Source organism: Oncorhynchus clarkii, chromosome 2 (assembly GCF_045791955.1).
Source record: "Oncorhynchus clarkii lewisi isolate Uvic-CL-2024 chromosome 2, UVic_Ocla_1.0, whole genome shotgun sequence".
NCBI classification, from domain to species: domain Eukaryota; kingdom Metazoa; phylum Chordata; class Actinopteri; order Salmoniformes; family Salmonidae; genus Oncorhynchus; species Oncorhynchus clarkii.
Window position 1 is genome coordinate 91,286,873 of NC_092148.1, and position 25,042 is coordinate 91,311,914.

At 42.9% G+C, this 25,042-nt stretch overlaps 1 protein-coding gene and 1 pseudogene across 1 annotated transcript in view; both read left to right on the top strand.

Moving 5' to 3' along the window:
* Nucleotides 1-2,904: 2,904 nt before the first annotated feature.
* Nucleotides 2,905-3,118, top strand: LOC139383862 (U2 spliceosomal RNA; annotated as a pseudogene).
* A 7,141-nt stretch (nt 3,119-10,259) lies between these two features.
* Nucleotides 10,260-25,042, top strand: part of LOC139376309 (nascent polypeptide-associated complex subunit alpha, muscle-specific form-like) — a 75,287-nt gene continuing 60,504 nt past the window's right edge. The window contains exons 1-6 of the mRNA XM_071118700.1: nt 10,260-11,148; nt 11,922-12,882; nt 13,116-13,251; nt 13,471-13,566; nt 16,269-16,426; nt 16,557-16,628. Coding sequence (XP_070974801.1) covers nt 10,878-11,148; nt 11,922-12,882; nt 13,116-13,251; nt 13,471-13,566; nt 16,269-16,286 — 1,482 coding nt within the window. The 5' untranslated portion in view covers nt 10,260-10,877 and the 3' untranslated portion in view covers nt 16,287-16,426; nt 16,557-16,628. The remainder of the gene's footprint in view (nt 11,149-11,921; nt 12,883-13,115; nt 13,252-13,470; nt 13,567-16,268; nt 16,427-16,556; nt 16,629-25,042) is intronic.

Here is a 25,042-nt window from a genome sequence, read left to right on the forward strand (position 1 = left end):
TAGCACACTAACGTTTCTTCAGTGACCCAGGGGTTGAACATATGCACCGTTAGCACCCTCATATTTTGCCTGCACATGGACTCAACTTTAAAATCCACGAGGGCGGGTGCTGTCGCGTTCGCACGGAAGAGCCCCTTTACTTCCTCCAGCCGGGTGATGGTGTAGAACGACACATCGTAGAACTTCTCGGGTGTGTTCTGTTGCAGGCAGTGCACATCGTCTGCTGTCAGGCGTAGAGGTCCAAACAGCACTTCCTTTCCAAAACGAACTCTCTCCATCAAATTTTCCTTTCCTGTCCAATTAAAACGAAGCGTATTCTTCAGTCCAGCAGCCGCTGACTGTGACGTGGCCGATGACGACATCGCACCACTTTGAGGATCCCGCGAGAAATACAGACGATCTTGCTCTTGATCTTAGCCAAAAGGCCGAGAAGCGATACCGCAATGCTTTCGGGAGGAAGGTGCCGTTCTCAGACACGTTAAATCCGGTAAAGGTTACACCTAAATGAGCTCTGTACACTTTACAACAAATATCAAAGATGATGCTATTTTTAAAAAATGGTGGCATAGACTGGGATTTGATCAACGTCGGGAAAAGACACTTTTCACTGTTACAATGTAACACATTGGAAGGTTCCAAAGTGACGTGGACATCCGCCCTCCAATCTGAAACGAGACAAATCCTTATTGAGTTCAAACCAGATTTACAGCTAAATTGGAATAATAATCTAGCAAATAGGGGTTGAAGAAATAATTAATATTGACATAACATGTTATCTTTTATATAATATCTCAGGAAGCGTTGATGCCACAAGGGAACTAAAATAATTGTCCACTTGGTGGCGCCAGACTTCCACCGACCGTCGCCTCTCCTATGTGGTCAATCAAAACGCATTTGAATGTTGAACCACTTTAAAAATATATTTAACTAGGCAAGTCAATTCAGAACAAATTCTTATTTTCAATGACGGCCTAGGAACAGTGGATTAACTGCCTTGTTCAGGGGGCAGAACAATAGATTTGTACCTTGTCAGCTCAGGGATTTGATCCAGCAACCTCTCAGTTACTGGCCCAATGCTCTTACTAGGCTATTTGCCGCCCCAGTTGACTTCAATACATACACCATCAACGCAAGAATAGCCTGTGTATTTTTAAATCTGTCTGTAGAGCCTTGCATGATAAGGTCATTGTGAGGAGGCCTTTATAAAGTTGCCCACCTGAATTACTAGAGGCCAAACTTCAAAGATGTCCATGGCACTGGACTGCAGTGAGAGCTAGACCGACAATGCGTCCTACGGAGTGGTCCCGGCCTATGGTCCTGGCTGCCTAACTAAATGTGTGCTCAGCATAATACACTTTTGTAAACATGGCTCTGTTGAGGCATACTTTTACAATTAAGCTTAGTCGGTCACTACAGCAAACTTCATATCATGCACATAAATTGCCATTACGCAGAAAATACTTTATATTGATGAATAAAAACTACACTGGTTTGATTCATCCTGAAAGTTAGGTTTAGGCTACTACATGATACTGTCCTTGTACCCATCATGAGGCTGCTACAACCTAGCCTATGAATGAAAGTTTACAACGTAGGTGAACACAGGTTGAGAGACTTTTGAGTAATCAAGATGACAGACATTATTGACACATTCAATACCGCCTTGTTCAATCTTGCCTTCATCTAGCTGATCTAGAGTGTAATCATTAGTCCAACATTTGCAAATGAGAGTTTCCATTGGACAAATTCAGGTATGTTTATCCCCGTTTGGTTCCGTTTGCTTTCGCTTTAAGAAACGTTTTTCAACAGAATGAATACACCCCTGATCACACGCAAACACAGATCATTTTCAAAACAGCACGATCCCTTTGATCGTGGGATAATTCCTTCTGGCACCTACGTGCTCTCCTCCTCTCACCTTTAACCTTCACTTGTGGACTTCAGTGCACAACACATCAGCTGTCTGACCAGGCGAAAAAAAAACCTTACCAAGCCAAACCTTCATATCATAACCACTAACTGCTACACACAGCCTACAATAGAGTACCACAGTATGAGTCATAATACCCATAACACCTAGCGGTCAAACAGGGAAATGGTTCCAAGTATTTTGGCAGAAAGTCTCCCCCCACTTCTAATTTACTTCATTTTGTGGCTAGAGTCAAATACTTTCTATACTACAAACGTCACGTCAGGATAGGCAACCCGAAAGGAATAATTGATGCATGTGTGTTACATTAAACATAGATGAGGGAGTAAAATGTTGGCAAGCAATAAACATTTCAGAAATCCCAACTACTAGTCGAATAAGACATGGGAGAGATGATGAATTTTGATGATGAATTTTGGCAAAGAGAAGAAAAGAAAACTGCAGAGATACAGTGAGGCAAAAAAGTATTTAGTCAGCCACCAATTGTGCAAGTTCTCCCACTTATTTTCCACCATAATTTGCAAATAAATTCATTAAAAAAATCCTACAATGTGATTTTCTGGATTTTTTCTCTCTCATTTTGTCTGTCATAGTTGAAGTGTACCTGTGATGAAAATTACAGGCCTCTCATCTTTTTAAGTGGGAGAACTTGCACAATTGGTGGCGGACAAAATACTTTCTTGCCCCACTGTATATTGACTATGATAGCTGATATGAATGGTGAGTTGATCATCACATCAACGTTTATTCGTCACATGCACAGGATACAGGGTGTAAACAGTACAGTGAAGTGTTTACGTGCATCATATACACATTACAATACGCCTGGTCTCGGAAGCTAAGCAAGGTCAGGCCTGGTTAGTCCTTGGATGGGAGACTGCCTGGGAATACCAGGTGCTGTCAGCATTTTTGTCCCTCATGGTACTGTACTCTTGTACTATTTAAATCCGGAAACAACCTATTACAGTTTCTCAATCGTCTACAAGCATTTTTCTTGGAACAAGGTTGTCGAGTTTTTAGAACAAAGTCCATAAGACACAGAGCTGTTGCAAAACAGTAAATGGATTTTCAAAATGTAGACCATATATTAAAGGGATTTTTGGAATAGGGAGATGGAATAGGGGCTTGCTCCGTCCACTCCACGCATCGACCTGGTATTGCAGTACCTCCAGGAACGGTGCACCCTCTGCCGTTGTAAAGGAAAAGTAGACCAAGTTAACCGGGTGGTTCTTTTATTAGAATCATGATGGATATTACATTTGAGGTAGTTAACTAGTGACTCCCCATCCCACAAGAGGGAGCGTAATTATCAACTGACACTAATTAGCATAACGCAACGGACATAAATTTCCCTAGAAAATATTCATATTCATGAAAATCACAAGTGAAATATATTGAGACACAGCTTAGCCTTTTGTTAATCACCAGGTCATCTCAGATTGTCAAAATATGCTTTACAGCCAAAGATAGGACAAGCATTTGTGTAAGTTTATCGATAGCCTAGCATAGCATTTTGTCCAGCTAGCAGCAGGTAACTTGGTCACGGAAATCAGAAAAGCAATCAAATTAAATCGTTTACCTTTGATGAGCTTCGGATGTTTCCACTAAGGAAACTCCCAGTTAGATATAAAATGTTCCTTTTTTCCCAAAATATTATTTTTGTAGGAGAAATAGCTCCGTTTTTTCTTCATGTTTGGCTGAGAAATCGCCCGGCAATTGCGGTCACTGAAAACGCCGAAAAATATTACAAATTAGCTCCATAATATCGACAGAAACATGGCAAACGTTGTTTATAATCAATCCTCAAGGTGTTTTTCAAATATCTATTCGATAATATATCCACCGGGACAATTCGTTTTTCAGTAGGACAGATTGGAGTAATGGCTACCTCTGTATTTTACCCGAGAGTCACTCTGGCAGCATCAGGTGACCACTTGCGCAATGTAGCCGCTAAATGCGTAAAACTACGTCACAATGCTGTAGACACCTTGGTGAATACGGAGAAAAAGTAATCTGGTTGATAGCCCATTCACTGCTCAATAGGGACGCATTGGAACGCAGCGCTTTCAAAACATGAGGCACTTCCGGATTGGATTTTTCTCAGGCTTTCGCCTGCAACATCAGTTCTGTTTTACTCACAGACAATATTTTTACAGTTTTGGAAACTTTAGAGTGTTTTCTATCCTAAGCTGTCAATTATATGCATATTCTAGCATCTTGTCCTGACAAAATATCCCGTTTACTACGGGAACGTTATTTTTCCAAAAATGAAAATAGTCAATGTCAATGATGACTAGATAGTGTTGGTCAAGTCAGTCACCTATTCTATTGACTATGACAGCTGATATGAATGGTGAGTTGATCATCAAATCAAAGTTTATTTGTCACGTGCACAGGATACAGGGTGTAAACGGTACAGTGAAATGATTACTTGCAAGCTCTCCTAAACAAAAATATCCACAAATAGCTAAGTAATAAAGTTGTTAAAAAAATAAAATGGTTGATTGGAAATATATACACAATAACAATATACAGTATGAACTCTGTAATGTGTGTAAGTTATGTACTGGTGTCTTTACCTGTATGAGTGGCAGTCCATGTTATCTGATATACAGTGTGGAGAACAAGTATTTGATACACTTTTTTAAAAATTTTATTTATTTTATTTCACCTTTATTTAACCAGGTAGGCTAGTTGAGCACAAGTTCTCATTTACAACCCGCGACCTGGCCAAGATAAAGCATAGCAGTGTGAACAGACAACACAGAGTTACACATGGAGTAAACAATTAACAAGTCAGTAACACAGTAGAAAAAAAAGGGGAGTCTATATACATTGTGTGCAAAAGGCATGAGGAGGTAGGCGAATAATTACAATTTTGCAGATTAACAACACTGGAGTGATAAATGATCAGATGGTCATGTACAGGTAGAGATATTGGTGTGCAAAAGAGCAGAAAAGTAAATAAATAAAAACAGTATGGGGATGAGGTCGGTAAAAATGGGTGGGCTGTTTACCGATAGACTATGTACAGCTGCAGCGCTCGGTTAGCTGCTCAGATAGCAGATGTTTGAAGTTGGTGAGGGAGATAAAAGTCTCCAACTTCAGCGATTTTTGCAATTCGTTCCAGTCACAGGCAGCAGAGAACTGGAACGAAAGGCGGCCAAATGAGGTGTTGGCTTTAGGGATGATCAGTGAGATACACCTACTGGAGCGCGTGCTACGGATGGGTGTTGCCATCGTGACCAGTGAACTGAGATAAGGCGGAGCTATACCTAGCATGGACTTGTAGATGACCTGGAGCCAGTGGGTCTGGCGACGAATATGTAGGGCCAGCCGACTAGAGCATACAAGTCGCAGTGGTGGGTGGTATAAGGTGCTTTAGTGACAAAACGGATGGCACTGTGATAAACTGCATCCAGTTTGCTGAGTAGAGTGTTGGAAGCAATTTTGTAGATGACATCGCCAAAGTCGAGGATCGGTAGGATAGTCCGTTTTAGTAGGGTAAGTTTGGCGGCGTGAGTGAAGGAGGCTTTGTTGCAGAATAGAAAGCCGACTCTTGATTTGATTTTCGATTGGAGATGTTTGATATGAGTCTGGAAGGAGAGTTTGCAGTCTAACCAGACACCTAGGTACTTATAGATGTCCACATATTCAAGCTCGGAACCATCCAGGGTGGTGATGCTGGTCAGGCGTGCGGGTGCAGGCAGCGAACGGTTGAAAAGCATGCATTTGGTTTTACTAGCGTTTAAGAGCAGTTGGAGGCCACGGAAGGAGTGTTGTATGGCATTGAAGCTCGTTTGGAGGTTAGATAGCACTGTGTCCAAGGACGGGCCGGAAGTATATAGAATGGTGTCGTCTGCGTAGAGGTGGATCAGGAAATCGCCCGCAGCAAGAGCAACATCATCATCATGATGATCATCATACAGAGAAAAGAGTCGGCCCGAGGATTGAACCCTGTGGCACCCCCATAGAGACTGCCAGAGGACCGGACAGCATGCCCTCCGATTTGACACACTGAACTCTGTCTGCAAAGTAATTGGTAAACCAGGCAAGGCAGTCATCCGAAAAACTGACGATTTTGCTGGTTTTCCTACTTACAAAGCATGAAGAGGCCTGTAATTTTTTTTATCATAAGTACACTTCAACTGTGAAAGACAGAATCTAAAACAAAAATCCAGAAAATCATATTGTATGATTTTTAAGTAATTCATTTGCATTTTATTGCATGACATAAGTATTTGATCACCTACCAACCAGTAAGAATTCCGGCTCTCACAGACCTGTTAGTTTTCCTTTAAGAAGCCCTCCTGTTCTCCACTCATTACCTGTATTAACTGCACCTGTTTGAACTCGTTACCTGTATAAAAGACACCTGTCCACACACTCAATCAAACAGACTCTAACCTCTCCACAATGGCCAAGACCAGATAGCTGTGTAAGGACATCAGGGTTAAATTGTAGACCTGCACAAGGCTGGGATGGGCTACAGGACAATAGGCAAGCAGCTTGGTGAGAAGGCAACAACTGTTGGCGCAATTATTAGAAAAATGGAAGAAGTTCAAGATGACGGTCAATCACCCTCGGTCTGGGGCTCCATGCAAGATCTCACCTAGTGGGGCATCAACGATCATGAGGAAAGTGAGGGATCAGCCCCAAACTACACGGCAGGACCTGGTCAGAGCTGGGACCACAGTCTCAAAGAAAACCATCAGTAACACACTATGCAGTCATGGATTAAAATCCTGCAGCACACGCAAGGTCCCCCTGCTCAAGCCAGCGCATGTCCAGGCCCGTCTGAAGTTTGCCAATGTCCATCTGGATGATCCAGAGCAGGAATGGGAGAAGGTCATGTGGTCTGATGAGACAAAAATATATATTTTTGGTCTAAACTCCACTCGCCGTGTTTGGATGAAGAAGGATGAGTACAACCCCAAGAACATCATCCCAACCGTGAAGCATGGAGGTGGAAACATCATTCTTTGGGGATGCTTTTCTGCAAAGGGGACAGGACGACTGCACCGTATTGAGGGGAGGATGGATTGGGCCATGTATCGCGAGATCTTGGCCAACAACCTCCTTCCCTCAGTAAGAGCATTGAAGATGGGTCATGGCTGTGTCTTCCAGCATGACAACGACCCGAAACACACAGCCAGGGCAACTAAGGAGCGGCTCCGTAAGAAGCATCTCAAGGTCCTGGAGTGGCCTAGCCAGTCTCCAGACCTGAACCCAATAGAAAATCTTTGGAGGGAGCTGAAAGTCCGTATTGCCCAGCGACAGCCCCGAAACCTGAAGGATCTGGAGGAGTGGAGGAGTCTGTATGGAGGAGTGGGCCAAAATCCCTACTGCAGTGTGTGCAAACCTGGTCAAGAACTACAGGAAACGTATGATCTCTGTAATTGCAAACAAAAGCTTCTGTACCAAATATTAAGTTCTGCTTTTCTGATGTATCAAATACTTATGTCATGCAATAAAATGCAAATTACTTCAAAATCATACAATGTGATATTCTGGATTTTTTAGATTCCGTTTCTCACAGTTGAAGTGTACTTATGATAAAAATTAGACCTCTACATGCTTTTTTTTTTTACACTAGAAGCTGTCAATCTCTATTTAAATATTTCTGTAAAGCCAATATTGAAAGACATTTCAATTTGCGTGATGTTTTGTTGTCTCTACCTTCTTGTCCTTTGTGCTGTTGTCATTTGCCCAATGTTGGCACCCTGTTTTGTGCTGCTACCATGTTGTGTTGCTGCAATGTTGTGTTGCTACCATGTTGTGCTGCCATGTTGTGTTGCTACCATGTTGTGTTGGCATGTTGTGCTGCTACCATGCTGTGTTGTCATGTGTTTCTGCCATGATGTGCTGCTACCATGCTGTGTTGTCATGTGTTTCTGTCATGCTATGTTATCTTTGGTCTCTCTTTATGTAGTGTTGTGTTGTCTCTCTTGTCATGTGTGTTTTGTCCTAGATTTATATTTATCCCAGCCCCCGTCCCCGCAGGAGGCCTTTTAACCTTCTGGTAGGCCGTCATTGTAAATAAGAATTTGTTCTTAACTGACTTGCCGAGTTAAATAAAGGTGAAATAAAAGTTAAACAGAGAGGAATTGGAAGAGGTCCATTCCACGGACTCATCAACTTTTTATCGTGTAGAAAGAGTTACTCCTTTGCTTACGGCCATACTAGCCTGAAACCGCCCGACCTCGGCTGCTAAGCAGGGTTGGGCTTGTTTAGTACTTGGCCGGCTGACTGCCTGGGAATACCAGGTTCTGTACATTTCAGCATGGGGTGTCTTCTTTCCTTGTTTTATATTTAGAACATTCACATTGTAATGAAACAGGCAGGGAGCAGGTCTCGAACCCTCGACCTTCTAGCCCGAAGTCCAGCGCGCTATCGACTGTGACGCAAAAGCAATGCTCGGGAGGCAGAGTCGATATCCTCGCTTATAAACCCAGGGTCGTTACAATGTTCTGTCAGATCCAATTTGTAAGAGGTGGTGTGGTTGAAACCCTCTGCCATTATAGCACTTTATTAATGCTCCCTGACTTAACATGCCAGTATGGGACTCACCTATGAGTTAGTCTGGCTAACACAAAGTCCTGTTGTTGTTGTTGTTGTTGAGAGAACCAACCAATGTGTCGGCTCCAATTCTGAGCAAATGCTGCCTTTTTTTACAAAAGGCCTCCTGTCCAGACCAGTGTGTCACAGCTCTAAAATAACGTGTCTTAAAACATGGAAGGCGGTCGGGAGGAGGCAAGATCAGGTCAAATCAAATCAAATGTATTTATATAGCCCTTCGTACATCAGCTGATATCTCAAAGTGCTGTACAGAAACCCAGCCTAAAACCCCAAACAGCAAGCAATGCAGGTGTAGAAGCACGGTGGCTAGGAAAAACTCCCTAGAAAGGCCAAAACCTAGGAAGAAACCTAGAGAGGAACCAGGCTATGTGGGGTGGCCAGTCCTCTTCTGGCTGTGCCGGGTGGAGATTATAACATAACATGGCCAAGATGTTCAAATGTTCATAAATGACCAGCATGGTCGAATAATAATAAGGCAGAACAGTTGAAACTGGAGCAGCAGCACAGTCAGGTGGACTGGGGACAGCAAGGAGTCATCATGTCAGGTATTCCTGGGGCATGGTCCTAGGGCTCAGGTCCTCCGAGAGAGAGAAAGAAAGAGAGAATTAGAGAGAGCATATGTGGGATGGCCAGTCCTCTTCTGGCTGTGCCGGGTGGAGATTATAACAGAACATGGCCAAGATGTTCAAATGTTCATAAATGACCAGCATGGTCGAATAACAATAAGGCAGAACAATTGAAACTGGAGCAGCAGCACGGCCAGGTGGACTGGGGACAGCAAGGAGTCATCATGTCAGGTAGTCCTGGGGCATGGTCCTAGGGCTCAGGTCCTCCGAGAGAGAGAAAGAAAGAGAGAAGGAGAGAATTAGAGAACGCACACTTAGATTCACACAGGACACCGAATAGGACAGGAGAAGTACTCCAGATATAACAAACTGACCCTAGCCCCCCGACACATAAACTACTGCAGCATAAATACTGGAGGCTGAGACAGGATGGTGGGTGGGTGGGTCCATTCTAGCCAATAAGAGGGCAACAATAGACACAACTCTGCATATAAATTGTTTTAGAAAAAAAAAAAAGTGTCCGTGATGTCATGTGTCCTACTTTTATATATCAGTACACTCAGAAACACCTAAGCACGAGTGGGACTGGGGAGGAGATTAACATTTAGTTTTTCCCCCCCTAGAACCACACAAACCACAGCTGATTCAAATAATAAGAGCTTGATGATGAATTTATTATTTTAAGTCAGCTGTGTAGCGCTGGGGGCAAAAAAACTAAAACGTTCAACCCTTGGGATCCCCAGGACCCAGTTTGGAAAAAGGCCGCTATTGGACAGACACTTCAAAACGTGGCCTGCTATTGGACACACTTCAAAACGCGGCCTGCTATAGGACAGACACTTCAAAACGTGGCCTGCTATAGGACAGACACTTCAAAACCTGGCCTGCTATAGGACAGACACTTCAAAACGTGGCCTGCTATAGGACAGACACTTCAAAACGTGGCCTGCTATAGGACAGACACTTCAAAACGTGGCCTGCTATAGGACAGACACTTCAAAACGCGGCCTGCTATTGGACAGACACTTCAAAACGTGGCCTGCTATAGGACACTTCAAAACGCGGCCTGCTATAGGACAGACACTTCAAAACGCGGCCTGCTATAGGACAGACACTTCAAAACGCGACCTGCTATAGGACAGACACTTCAAAACGCGACCTGCTATAGGACAGACACTTCAAAACGCGACCTGCTATAGGACAGACACTTCAAAACGCGACCTATCTGTTTCTACACGTACTACTGCACGTCTGAGCTCCAGAAGCCCAGGCCACTTTGGAGAATTTAAACTATGAATGAAACACAGAACACGTATTGGAATTGTTTAGTAAACCAGATGAAGAAATAATTGAAAGGTTAGAGTAGACCTATGTTCAGAGATTAACTTCCACAATCTATGTTTACAAGCCATTCAAAATGTATTTCATGTGACGTTAAAATGGTGAGAGGCCAGTATGATTTTAACCCCTTGGGTACCTTACAATCACAGCCATCCTGAAACTGCCGGGTAGGGCAACAGGTACGCATGCTTTTTCCTCGTGTGTATGTTTTCTTCAAATGATGACACTAGTGCAGACCTCTGCGTAGTTTGATCTGTCGACCTAACGAGCTACATGTATTTGGGTCAGAGAAGACATTGTTTTCCTGTACCTTTAAGAGTGGGGCGCAGTGTGCAGGACTACACTGGGGACGTAATTCAAACACTTGGCTCCTCCTAATTTTACGGTTTCGTTTCCTGGAGTTCGAGCCTGTCGTGTTGTTGACAAAAAAACGTAACAAATATAGTTTTTTACTGGGCAAAATGGGTCAGTCGTTGCCGACCCCGGACTGCGAGCCCTCGGTGTGTCCTTTGTGCCACGGTATATGTCGGAATCCGACTGCGCTGAGATGCAAACATATTTTCTGCTACTGCTGTATACAGGAGTTATGGAGTGGTTCGCCCACCGGTCCATACTACTGCCCCGAGTGCAAGGAGGAGTACAAGACATTACCGGTGGGGTTCAAGAGAGACACTACCGCAAGTCCGTGGCGACATGAAGCGCCTGCACATACACGCACCAGCTCAGCCACAGGTAACTTCCCGAATTCACCAGACACTTCTGCCCATGCGCAATTAGGCTGGGGACAACGATACAGGGGTTTATTCATTACGCCGATTCTGTTGCAAAACGTTTGGTCTGTTACAAAACGTTTTGCAACACAAACCGTTTATTTCAAACGGAAAACCTTTTGCAACGAAAACGAGAATTTAATATTGGACCAATTCTGATAGGTCCCTCCACGCTTCATTCCGTTTGCTCTGTTTGGTTCATAAACGGTAAACGGTTTCCGTTCCAAGACGTAATAAATACACCCCAGGTTCGCTGACTAGTCATGGGAACGAACATTTCCAAAGTTAGGCTACTGCTGGGGAAGATGTACCTGTGTAATGGTACTAGGCCTACAGTTTAAAACAATAACACATCGTTAACACATTGTTTTAATATGGTGGTGATGACTTGGCTATGATAGAAACATTAACAACAATATTACGCTATATTGACTGACGCACACGAGTAACGACACAGGTCAAAGTCTACTGAAGTCCATTGACTTGCCTTAAAATCAATCGACCTTATTCTATCTTAAAATAATATGATATTTATGATATTTCCCATCATTTTGTAACTCTGCATCATTGGGAAGGGCTTGTAAAGCAAGCATTTCGCTTAAAGTCTACACCTGTTGTATTCTGTGCTGTGACAAATACAATTAGATTTAGCTAGGTTTGTGTCCTTTTGATGTAACCAAAGTAGGCCTAATCACTACTAATTTATTTGTGTTATGTATGTTGTGTTGGGTATAGAAGGCAGAGCCAATGAAGAGGATGTCATTGAGATAAATTTGGCGGGCTGGACCCTTGGGAAGAGAGCCTCCATCTCTCAATCCAAGCGTCTGTTAGGGAAGAGACCAGCCAGTTCTCCTGTCCCAGGAGGCCATCTTCACGACAACAAGAGACAAGCCACTGGCAGCTCCTCTTCCTCCCACTCCAGGGGACGGTCTGGTGACCGTAAGAGACCCGCCACTTCCTCTTCCTCCTCTTCAGCCAATCAGAACACGTCGTCTGACGTCGAGTTGTCCAGTGAGGAGGAGGTGCCAGCAGCACCATTCTCCTTAGCAACCAAACCGCCTAGTACTGCGTCCGTCGCCGTCAGAGGTCCGGACCTGACACGTGATAGGTCTAGGTCCCCTAGGAGAGACCCACCCATTGAGCTGGACGAACCCCCTGCTGCAACAGAACCTCTTACAAGAGAACCACTGAATGACCCTAGAAAATCACCTGAAGCAGCAGCAGGTCACATGACCAACACATCGCCAAGAAGAATCACCACCGTTGAGCTGGACCCACCTCCACCCCCTGCAAGAGATCCGTACACACCCGCCAAGAATCCTGCTGAAACGACCATAACAACCCATTTACGTTTAGTCACCCCTACGAAGGAGAAGCCTGTTGAAGCTGAGCGGGAGCCTCTTCCAGAGATCTCCAACAGATCTGGTCCAATCGGCACCTCCACCTCTCCTACCCGTGCTGCCAACAACCTGTCCCCTGGACGTACCAACCTGTCCCCCAGCCTGGCTCGTCAAACCTCTAGGGAGACCTTTCTACCCTGCCACTATTGCCCCAGCCAGGGCTCTCTCCCTGCGGTGAAGACCTGCCTGGTGTGTGGAGCCTCCATGTGCTCCGACCACCTCCGGCCTCACCTGGAGTCCCCTGTCTTCCAGAGCCACACCCTGGTACCCCCTGTGGAGGACACCTCACCCTGGAGGTAACGTTTCACTCTTATTTGGGGAGAATCTCAATTGAATTTCCTTTTCTGAGCTGCACAAAGTGAAATTCCTAACAACTTTGGACGGTATTTGCAGTAAAGTCTTGAATTCCTGTAAATACTTTGTGTTTCAACATTTCATTTAAAGTTGACGATTGTTTTATTTAATTTATTATATGACAAATCATTAAACAACTGGCAGCAAGCTGAAGTATAACTTACATTGTCATCAGGTGCCCGGAACACCAGGAGATGAACCGAATCTACTGCCGTCAGTGTAGTGTGTGTGTCTGTACCGTGTGTACCGTGATCGGGTCGCACCGGGACCACGCTTGCGTCAGCATCAGAGAGGCCGAGAGGGAGCTGAGGGTGAGAAACAGAGGAGTGTTTACCAAACACACATACCAACACACCACAAAAATACCTGATCACATCCCAGTTGTATGAGCCGTAGTATTAATGTTGTCTAAGGATCGTTAGTGGTGAATAAACATATCACACGCGTTATAGTATAAATACGTGTTCCAGAGAGCTAAAGCATGTTTTCTATTGACGGCAGGATGACGGCACTGTGTTTTTGTCTTGCAGGGGAACCTGAAACAGGAGATGAAGAAGATGCAGGGAGCGGAACAGTCTTTAATCAGCAGAGTGACTGAGATGACAGAGAAGAAACAGAGATTCCAGGTAAGAAGGACAGGACCTCAGTTGGACCAGGTATTTTTTTTTTTTTTAGGTCTGACCTGACGCAAAAGCCTAATAATGTACACACCCTGTATCCCTCTAAATCAAATGTTACAGTTCACCTTACAGTGAAATGCTGAATACAACAGGTGTAGTAGACCTTACAGTGAAAGCTGAATACAACAGGTGTAGGTAGACCTTACAGTGAAATGCTGAATACAACAGGTGTAGTAGACCTTACAGTGTAATGCTGAATACAACAGGTGTAGGTAGACCTTACAGTGAAATGCTGAATACAACAGGTGTAGTAGATCTTACAGTGAAATGCTGAATACAACAGGTGTAGTAGATCTTACAGTGAAATGCTGAATACAACAGGTGTTTTTTATTTTATTTTATTTAACCTTTATTTAACCAGGTAGGCTAGTTGAGAACAAGTTCTCATTTACAACTGCGACCTGGCCAAGATAAAGCAAAGCAGTGTGAACAGACAACACAGAGTTACACATGGAGTAAACAATAAACAAGTCAATAACACAGTAGAAACAAAAGGGGGAAAAAATAGTCTATATACATTGTGTGCAAAAGGCATGAGGTAGGCGAATAATTACAATATAGTGTAGTAGACCTCACAGTGAAATGCTGAATACAACAGGTGTAGTAGACCTTAGTGAAATGCTGAATACAACAGGTGTAGTAGACCTTACAGTGAAATGCTGAATACAACAGGTGTAGTAGACCTCACAGTGAAATGCTGAATACAACAGGTGTAGTAGACCTCACAGAGAAATGCTGAATACAACAGGTGTAGTAGACCTCAGTGAAATGCTGAATACAACAGGTGTAGTAGACCTTACAGTGAAATGTTTACAAGTCCTTAACCAACAATGCAGTTTTAAGAAAGTACCTACAAAAAGAGTATGAGATAACAATAACAAATAATTAAAGCGCAGCAGTAAATGACAACAGCAGGGCTATATACAGGGTATTACGGTACAGTCAATGTGGAGGCTATATACAGTGGTACCGGTACAGAGCCAATGTGGAGGCTGTATACAGGGTATTACGGTACAGAGTCAATGTGGAGGCTATATACAGGGTATTACGGTACAGAGTCAATGTGGAGGCTATATACAGGGTATTACGGTACAGAGTCAATGTGAAGGCTATATACAGGGTATTACGGTACAGAGTCAATGTGGAGGCTATATACAGGGTATTACGGTACAGAGTCAATGTGGAGGCTATATACAGGGTATTACGGTACAGAGTCAATGTGGAGGCTATATACAGGGTATTACGGTACAGAGTCAATGTGGAGGCTATATACAGGGTATTACGGTACAGAGTCAATGTGGAGGCTATATACAGGGTATTACAGTACAGAGTCAATGTGGAGGTTATATACAGGGTGTTACGGTACAGAGTCAATGTGGAGACAATATACAAGGTATTACGGTACAGAGCCAATGTGGAGACTATATACAGGGTGTTACGGTACAGAGTCAATGTGGAGGTTACGGTACAGAGTCAATGTGCGGGGGCACCAGTGTCGAGATAATTGAGGTAATATATGGGAAGGCTCTTTCAGCATGAATACCCCCGTGCAAAGCGAGGTCCATGCAGAAATGGTTAGTCGATCAGTGTGTTTAGAACTTGACTGCACAGAGACCTGACCTCAATCCCATCGAAAGCCTTCGGGATGAATTGGAATGCTGACTGCGTGCCTAATCGCCCAACATCAGTGCCCGACTTCACTAATGCTCTTGTGGCTGAACGGAATCAAGTCCCCCTGCAGCAATGTACCAACATCTAGTGGAAAGCCTTCCCAGAAGAGTTGAGGCTGTTATAGCAGCAATGTTCCAACATCTAGTGGAAAGTCTTCCCAGAAGAGTGGAGGCTGTTATAGCAGCAATGTTCCAACATCTAGTGGAAAGCCTTCCCAGAAGAGTGGAGGCTGTTATAGCAGCAAAGGGAGGACCAACTGCATATTAAATGCCCATGATTTTAGAATGAGATGTTCGACAAGCAGGTGTCCACATACACTACATTACCAAAAGTATGTTGAATGACAAATATTTAAGGCTGACAGTCTACACAAACAGTGCCTTGCAAAAGTATTCGGCCCCCTTGAACTTTGCGACCTTTTGCCACATTTCAGGCTTCAAACATAAAGATATAAAACTGTATTTTTTTGTGAAGAATCAACAACAAGTGAGACACATGCTCTCTGCGCTTTTAACGGACCTCTGAGACTATCACAGTGCAGGTGCATTTATATGGAGACTTGATTACACACAGGTGGATTGTATTTATCATCATTAGTCATTTAGGTCAACATTGGATCATTCAGAGATCCTCACTGAACTTCTGGAGAGAGTTTGCTGCACTGAAAGTAAAGGGGCTGAATAATTTTGCACGCCTGATTGTGTCCCACTTGTTGTTGATTCTTCACAAAAAAATACAGTTTTATATCTTTATGTTTGAAGCCCGAAATGTGGCAAAAGGTCGCAAAGTTCAAGGGGGCCGAATACTTTCGCAAGACACTGTATTACAGATTCATAGAAAGCTTTACAGAGAATCTGCGATTTATATTGTAAAATGTCTGGTTTAAGTATCAAGAGTTTTAGACATTGTCAACACCAGTTGCCTGTGGAAAGCTTCATATCATTGGTGCTCAAATCATTTTTTCCTTCTCAAATCAGGTGTCGTCAACAACGTAAAAGGAATTGATGCCATAAGCCCGTCTTCTAAAGATGAGTTCAGAGTTTGAAAAGTTGTTAAAAGACAAGAAATCACCTTTTGAGACTTCAATACACTATTCCGGCTTCCTAGAGTCCTTGTTGAGACCTCTGTCTCTCATGTAAGTATTGATTTAATAATATACCGTTTGAAAAGTAACCGATGTTATTGGTCATGCATCTCAACGGTCAGTGGGGCTGTTCCTGTATTATATGAAATACTGTTTTAACTGTGCATCTCTTATGTTACAGTGGAGGTAGAGGACTTGAAGAAAGTCAGCAACTCCCACAGTCTTACTAAGTGAAAAACAGAAACAAGAAAAGGTTAGTGGGTTTTTTATTATTTTCTTTTTCAAAATGACAAAAAAAAAGTTTAAAAAAAAAATCTGTGACAAAACTGACATGCTTTATTTACAAATAAACCAAAAGCAAGCTTTTAAAATGGTTACATACAGAGACATTTATCACCAGTATCCATGGTCTACTTAGACCGGTATTCAGTCCGGGTCATGTTCATTAGGCATCAAACGGAAGAAAACAGACTGAGGCGTGCCCTAATGGACATGATGATAAAATGAATTACTGTCATAAGACAAAACGAATCCGTCTTTATTTCCAACAGCAGCTGAATAAAGGGAAGAAGGAAAAGAAAGGTGTGGTTGCTGCCGGAGGGATGAAGTCCAAGATGAAGGATGACCTATCGGACTACGGAGAGTTCGATGGAGGTTACGCACAAGACTACGAGGACTTCATGTGACGTGACACCAACCCGATTTCTGCGTCTCAAACGACACCCTGTTCCCTATGTAGAACCCTTTATATAGGGGATAGGGTGGCATTTAGTAGGGTTCCAATGTCTGTCCCCATTCCCCCTCCGCTCTGCTCCACCCAGCCCCCTCAGAGCATGACCTATGACCTATTCTACTGCCCAGAGCCATCCAATGATAACCACCCTTATGTCGCCCGCCGCCAGCCGCACACAAACTCGATTCTGAAAAGAAGTGTTGAATGGTTTGACGAGGAACGTCTGATTTCAACAGGTTGTTTCTCCTCGTTAGAAATTCCTTCAACGATTCCTCGAAACTGACTGACCAATAAGACTGTGTTCTGGATACCAAAATGTTTCACCTCCCATAATGAGATGCGAAAACCCAGCATCAAACTTGTTTTTTTTCCCCAATCCTAGAATGAATTTAATTTGATCTTTTAAAATAAATGATCTGTCAAACAAAATTTAATTGTTACTGTTTGACGAAGGAAAATACATTTTGTGTTCCGTGCAAATCAGATTATTACTATTTTTCTCAAGTATAAATTAAATATTTGTTTTACTCAAAGGATGGCTATTGGCATTCTGAAATATAATAGTACATTGTTATGTAAAGACTATAGTTCTCCAAATGTCAGTTCGGTGCTCATCACATATTACACTTGGGAATATATTGATCCTTGACATCATATAGTATTTCTCAGGAGAAAATGTCCAAATAAGTCAAGGAGTTTAGGACCAGTTGAGAAAAGCATCATTGAGATGAACATGTTAGATAAATTCAGGACTCGGTTTGCATGGTCACATAGTCTACAAATATTTTTTTAGGGGGGGTGAATTCCTAAATTCCGTGTTTAAAGATTGATTACTTCTAGTTGTAAGGAGGGTAATATCGCCCTGAACATTCTTCCCCCTACATTATTTACATTTTCTAGGAAAATAATACAAAATGTTACGATAAAGTAATTTAAGGCTAGGAAGTATTGAAGCCACACAAGTCAATGTGTGAACAGAGGCCCATATACTGCTGAAATGAATATGATGTAACCATAGTCTTAACTGTTTGTGTATTTTAATGGAGGAATGATGCCGCTGAAAATAATCTGTTATGTAGCATTTCAATAAATAGCCGTAGGGTCAAGTAGTAAACACGGCGCTGACCATTTCATCCTGGGCCTATGTTCACAAAACGTCTGAGTAGATACGCTGATCTAGAATCAGATGGCCCCCCCCCTTCTTATTCATTATGATCAGAAAAAGACTAAACTGATCCTAGAGCAGCACTGCTACACTGAGAAACCCAGTATAAATCGCTTCCACTGAGTTGAAGCAACAATCACTCTAGGTCTCCTTGGCATAACTTTGCACGGCTTGTATCAAGTGAGGTGAGAAACAGACCAAATGTATTTAGGAAAGAAGGTTGTACTGGGTTATTATCACTTGTTTTTCTTTTTCACAGCACATTTTCAGGATTGGTAATGGAAATATAAACAATATTAAAGATTAAAGTTGTCTTATTTTATCCACCTAATTTAATAAAATCACTGTTTTAAGAATATTTTTTTAATGCATTTTAGAATAACAAATGAAGTATTTGAATGTTATTTATGGGTTGATCTGCTAATTGCGCCCAGAGCATAACGGGGAAATACATTGGATTTGGAGAAAAAAAAAGGTCTTAACTTGTTTCGAGGGTGAAATTTCAAACCACAATATTATGTCGTCATGATAACCAAATTTTGTTCAACTTGCATTGCAAGGTTTGTCTATGTTCCTTTAAAACAATGTCAGATCATCGATGTCATATCCACGATCAGATGAAAGAAAACAATAGGCTTGGCAGCACATCCTACTGGAAAAATAGCTATGATAGTTGTCACTGACTGTTGGTACCAATGAGCTATCGTGAGAATGATTGTCGAAAGGTCTCCACTTCAAAACTAAATAGATTCACTGTTGCTATCGAAGTCATTCTGAAGGGTAGATTTAACAGATGCAAATGATCCTGCTTTATCACTATTTAGGCCTGTAAACTGAGTGTACAAAACATTAGGAACACCGTCCTAATATTGAGTTGCACCCCCTTTTGCCCTCAGAACAGACTCAAATAAAGTATATTTGGGTACAAAAATAAAATCCAAATTAAAACAATAGCAGGGCATAACCAGTCATTATTATTCCTGGACTCTACAAGGTGTTGAAAGCGTCTCCTCCCCTTCATCTTTAACCCGGTCTCCTCCCCTTCCTCTTTAACCCGGTCTCCTCCCCTTCATCTTTAACCCGGTCTCCTCCCCTGCTTCTTTAACCCGGTCTCCTCCCCTGCTTCTTTAACCCAGTCTCCTCCCCTGCTTCTTTAACCCGGTCTCCTCCCCTTCCTCTTTAACCCGGTCTCCTCCCCTTCCTCTTTAACCCGGTCTCCTCCCCTTCATCTACACCGATCGAAGTGGATTTAACAAGAGACATCAATAAGGGTTAGGGTTAGCTTTCACCTGGATTCACCTGGTCAGTCTGTCATGGAAAGAGCATGGTTTTGTATGTACAGTGGGGCAAAAAAGTATTTAGTCAGCCACCAATTGTGCAAGTTCTCCCACTTAAAAAGATGAGAGGTCTGTAATTTTCATCATTGGTAGACTTCAACTATGACAGACAAAATGAGAAAAAAAATCCAGAAAATCACATTGTAGGATTTTTAATTATTTATTTGCAAATTATGGTGGAAAATAAGTATTTGGTCACCTACAAACAAGCAAGATTTCTGGCTCTCACAGACCTGTAACTTCTTCTTTAAGAGGCTCCTCTGTCCTCCACTCGTTACCTGTATTAATGGCACCTGTTTGAACTTGTTATCAGTATATAAGACACCTGTCCACAACCTCAAATAGTCACACTCCAAACTCCACTATGGCCAAGACCAAAGAGCTGTCAAAGGACACCAGAAACAAAATTGTAGACCTACACCAGGCTGGGAAGACTGAATCTGCAATAGGTAAGCAGCTTGGTTTGAAGAAATCAACTGTGGGAGCAATTATTAGTATATGGAAGACATACAAGACCACTGATAATCTCCCTCGATCTGGGGCTCCACGCAAGATCTCACCCCGTGGGGTCAAAATGATCACAAGAACGGTGAGCAAAAATCTCAGAACCACACGGGGGGACCAAGTGAATGATCTGCAGAGAGCTGGGACCAAAGTAACAAAGCCTACCATCAGTAACACACTACGCCGCCAGGGACTCAAATCCTGCAGTGCCAGACGTGTCCCCCTGCTTAAGCCAGTACATGTCCAGGCCCGTCTGAAGTCTGCTAGAGAGCATTTGGATGATCCAGAAGAAGATTGGGAGAATGTCAAATGGTCAGATGAAACCCAAAATATAACTTTTTGGTAAAAACTCAACTCGTCGTGTTTGGAGGACAAAGAATGCTGAGTTGCATCCAAAGAACACCATACCTACTGTGAAGCATGGGGGTGGAAACATGCTTTGGGGCTGTTTTTCTGCAAAGGGACCAGGACAACTGATCCGTGTAAAGGAAAGAATGAATGGGGCCATGTATCGTGATATTTTGAGTGAAAACCTCCTTCCATCAGCAAGGGCATTGAAGATGAAACGTGGCTGGGTCTGTCAGCATGACAATGATCCCAAACACACCGCCCGGACAACGAAGGAGTGGCTTCGTTGCCCAGTCTCCAGATCTCAACACCATAGAAAATCTTTGGAGGGAGTTGAAAGTCCGTGTTGCCCAGCAACTGCCCCAAAACATCACTGCTCTAGAGGAAACCTACCTGAGCCACTTGTGTGGGTTGTAGACTCCGTCTCATGCTACCACTAGAGTGAAAGCACCGCCAGCATTCAAAAGTGACCAAAACATCAGCCAGGAAGCATAGGAACTGAGAAGTGACCTGCAACGTGGTACTCTCCTCTGAGACAGTCTGCTACACCTGCAACGTGGTACTCTCCTCTGAGACAGTCTGCTACACCTGCAACGTGGTACTCTCCTCTGAGACAGTCTGCTACACCTGCAACGTGGTACTCTCCTCTGAGACAGTCTGCTACACCTGCAACGTGGTACTCTCCTCTGAGACAGTCTGCTACACCTGCAACGTGGTACTCTCCTCTGAGACAGTCTGCTACACCTACATAAGAGAACCAGTAGAAAGTGAGAATAAAGCCTGGTCCAACAATGGGCTGGTTGTTCTCTGAACATCCTTCTGTAAAAAAAATGTGAAGAAATAGTTCCTCCAAAGATTTTTTTTATTCACAAGCACTGGTACAGTAAAACAAAGTCTGTCTTCATTCGGTCAATCCACTGACATCTTGGATGTCTCAGTTACAATCACATGCGTCTGAAACTTCACACGAGATACAACTAAGATGATAAAAATCAAGAGGATGTAGGCTGCTTCTCCATTCAATTAGAATTCTAAAAGTTATTAGTAAGACGATTGAGATTCAATATCTCGCAGATAAAAGCACAGTTTTGCAGGCCACAGCCTGTCTGAAAGCACAGTTTTGCAGGCCACAGCCTGTCTGAAAGCACAGCTTTGCAGGCCACAGCCTGTCTGAAAGCACAGCTTTGCAGGCCACAGCCTGTCTGAAAGCACAGCTTTGCAGGCCACAGCCTGTCTGAAAGCACAGTTTTGCAGGCCACAGCCTGTCTGAAAGCACATCATCTATTATCCACTTCTATGTTTGGATGTTCAGGGAATACAAGAGGAATTATACTTAAAAGGTTGATTTAAATTGGTAGATAAGTGATTGGGTATTGTTGGGTTCCCGAGTAGCACAGCGGTCTAAGGCTAGAGGCGACACTCCAAACCCTGGTTTGATTCCAGGCTGTATCACAACCGGCCGTGATTAGGAATCCCATACTGCGGCGCACAATTGGCCCAGTGTCGTCCGGGTTTTGCCCGGTCGGTAGGCTGTCATTGTAAATAAGAATTAGTTCTTAACTGACTTGCCTAGTTAAATAAATGAGTCGAGAGGAGGAAACAAAAGAAGAGGATGAAGAGGTTGGACGAAGATGAGGAAGAGGAGGTGTGGTGAGCTTTAGTGGTAATACTGGAGAAAGGCCTGATGAGGTTATTCTAGTCCTATACCTCCATCGTGAGTTAGGAGGAGGAAGAGGAGGTGTGGTGAGCTTTAGTGTTAATACTGGAGAAAGGCCTGTCCCAGTCTCCTCTCTATATGTACCACTAATGTAAATGTAAATATCAAAACAGATACCAAACATTAAGAAACTATAAGGAAGAGAACGGTAACCGCAATGAAATAAATAAGAATATATGAGTATGATTAATAAAGGTTTTCACGTTAGAACAACGGTGTGTGTCCTGTGTTTTTATCTCATTGGTTTGGTGGTCCCTCTGTTATAGGCCAGGATTCAATCCCACCACTATTTGTCAACAATGCCATTTTTTTTTGCAATGTTTGCGCTTTTGCGGAGACAAATTTCACGGGAAACTCTGCATATGTCCTCTCAATCAGAGATGACCTTCTTTTTTTTTTCACATTGACATTAAAGTTCGATCGGTTTGAATCCTGGCCATGGACTGTATTAAATAAAAGTAGTCCAGTACTGGGCCCTTGGTATCTAGTTGTCCAGTACTGGGCCCTTGGTATCTAGTTGTCCAGTACTGGGCCCTTGGTATCTAGTTGTCCAGTACTGGGCCCTTGGTATCTAGTTGTCCAGTACTGGGCCCTTGGTATCTAGTTGTCCAGTACTGGGCCCTTGGTATCTAGTTGTCCAGTACTGGGCCCTTGGTATCTAGTTGTCCAGTACTGGGCCCTTGGTATCTAGTTGTCCAGTACTGGGCCCTTGGTATCTAGTTGTCCAGTACTGGGCCCTTGGTATCTAGTTCGGCTATGAAAAAAGCCAACTGACATTTACTCCTGAGGTGCTGACCTGTTGCACCCTCGACAACTACTGTGATTATTATTATTTGACCCTGCTGGTCATCTATGAACATTTGAACATCTTGGCCATGTTCTGTTATAATCTCCACCCGGCACAGCCAGAAGAGGACTGGCCACCCCTCATAGCCTGGTTCCTCTCTTGGTTTCTTCCTAGGTTTTGGTCTTTCTAGGGAGTTTTTCCTAGCCACCGTCCTTCTACACCTGCATTGCTTACTGTTTGGGGTTTTAGGCTGGATTTCTGGACAGCACTTTGAGATATCAGCTGATGTAAGAAGGGCTTTATAAATACATTTGATTTGATTAGTTAGAGAAGCTGAAGAACTGGATTAACATGAGAGAGACATGCAAGTGTACGGGTTTCTTACCCTGTTTGCATCAAGTCCCCGATTCCGACCCGAGTTAAGCGTAAATAAATTGTAACGTTATTCCTATCTATGCACTTTTCTATCTATTCGTATTCTGACCTTGAACATGAGAATAGAATGCTATTCACCCACTATTGGCTCGGGGTGGAGGTGTGTCTACAGATAAACCATGACTGACCTTGACCTTAACCACAACTGGCCTTGACTTAATTATTGGAACTCTGGGGTCGGTATTTCATTATTGGATAAAAAAAACGTTCCCATTTTAAGCGCGATATTTTGTCACGAAAAGATGCTCAACTATGCATATAATTGACAGCTTTGGAAAGAAAACACTCTGACGTTTCCAAAACTGCAAAGATATTGTCTGTGAGTGCCACAGAACTGATGCTACAGGCGAAACCAAGATGAAATTTCAAACAGGAAGTGCCCCAGATTTTGAAGGCGCTGAGTCCCAATGAGTCCTTATATGGCTGTGAATGGGCCACGAATGAGCTTAGACTTTCTGTCGTTTCCCCATAGTGTCGACAGCATTGTGACGTATTTGTAGGCATATCATTGGAAGATTGACCATTTTACACTACATCTACCAGGTGGTCGCTTGGTGTCCTCCGTCGCAATTATTGCATAATCTCCAGCTGCGTGTATTTTTCCGTTTGCTTCCGAGGAGAAACCCAACTGCCACAAATGATTTATCATCAAATAGATATGTGAAAAACACCTTGAGGATTGATTCTAAACAATGTTTGCCATGTTTCTGTCGATATTATGGAGTTAATTTGGTAAAAAGTTCAGCGTTGTAGAGACTGCATTTTCAGATTTTTTTCTTAGCCAAACGTGATGAACAAAACGGAGCGATTTCTCCTACACAAATAATATTTTGGGAAAAACTGAACATTTGCTATCTAACTGAGAGTCTCCTCATTGAAAACATCCAAAGTTCTTCAAATGATTTTGTTTGAATGCTTTTCTTGTTTTTGTGAAAATGTTGCCTGCTGAATGCTAGGCTTAATGCTATGCTAGCTATCAATACTCTTACACAAATGCTTGTGTAGCTATGGTTGAAAAGCATATTTTGAAAATCTGAGATGACAGTGTTGTTAACAAAAGGCTAAGCTTGTGAGTGAATATATTTCTTTCATTTCATTTGCGATTTTCATGAACGTTCATGAATAGTTAACGTTACGTTATGGTAATGAGCTCCCGGATACGGGTTTGCTCGACGCTAGAGGTAAAACCACGACTGACCTTGATTTAAACCACGACTGACCTTGACTTAAACCACGACTGACCTTGACTTAAACCACGACTGACCTTGACTTAAACCATGACTGACCTTGACTTAAACCACGACTGACCTTGACTTAAACCATGACTGACCTTGACTTCATTCCCTTATACTTCCACCACCTTTAAGGAAATCATGAATAAGGTTGAGCGAACCTGAATAAGGTTGAGCGAACCTGAATAAGGTTGAGCGACCCTGAATAAGGTTGAGCGACCCTGAATAAAGTTGAGCGAACCTGAATAAAGTTGAACGAACCTGAATAAGGTTGAGCGAACCTGAATAAGGTTGAGAGAACCTGAATAAAGTTGAGCGAACCTGAATAAGGTTGAGCGAACCTGAATAAGATTGAGCGAACCTGAATAAGATTGAGCGAACCTGAATAAGGTCAAGCGAGCTTGAATAA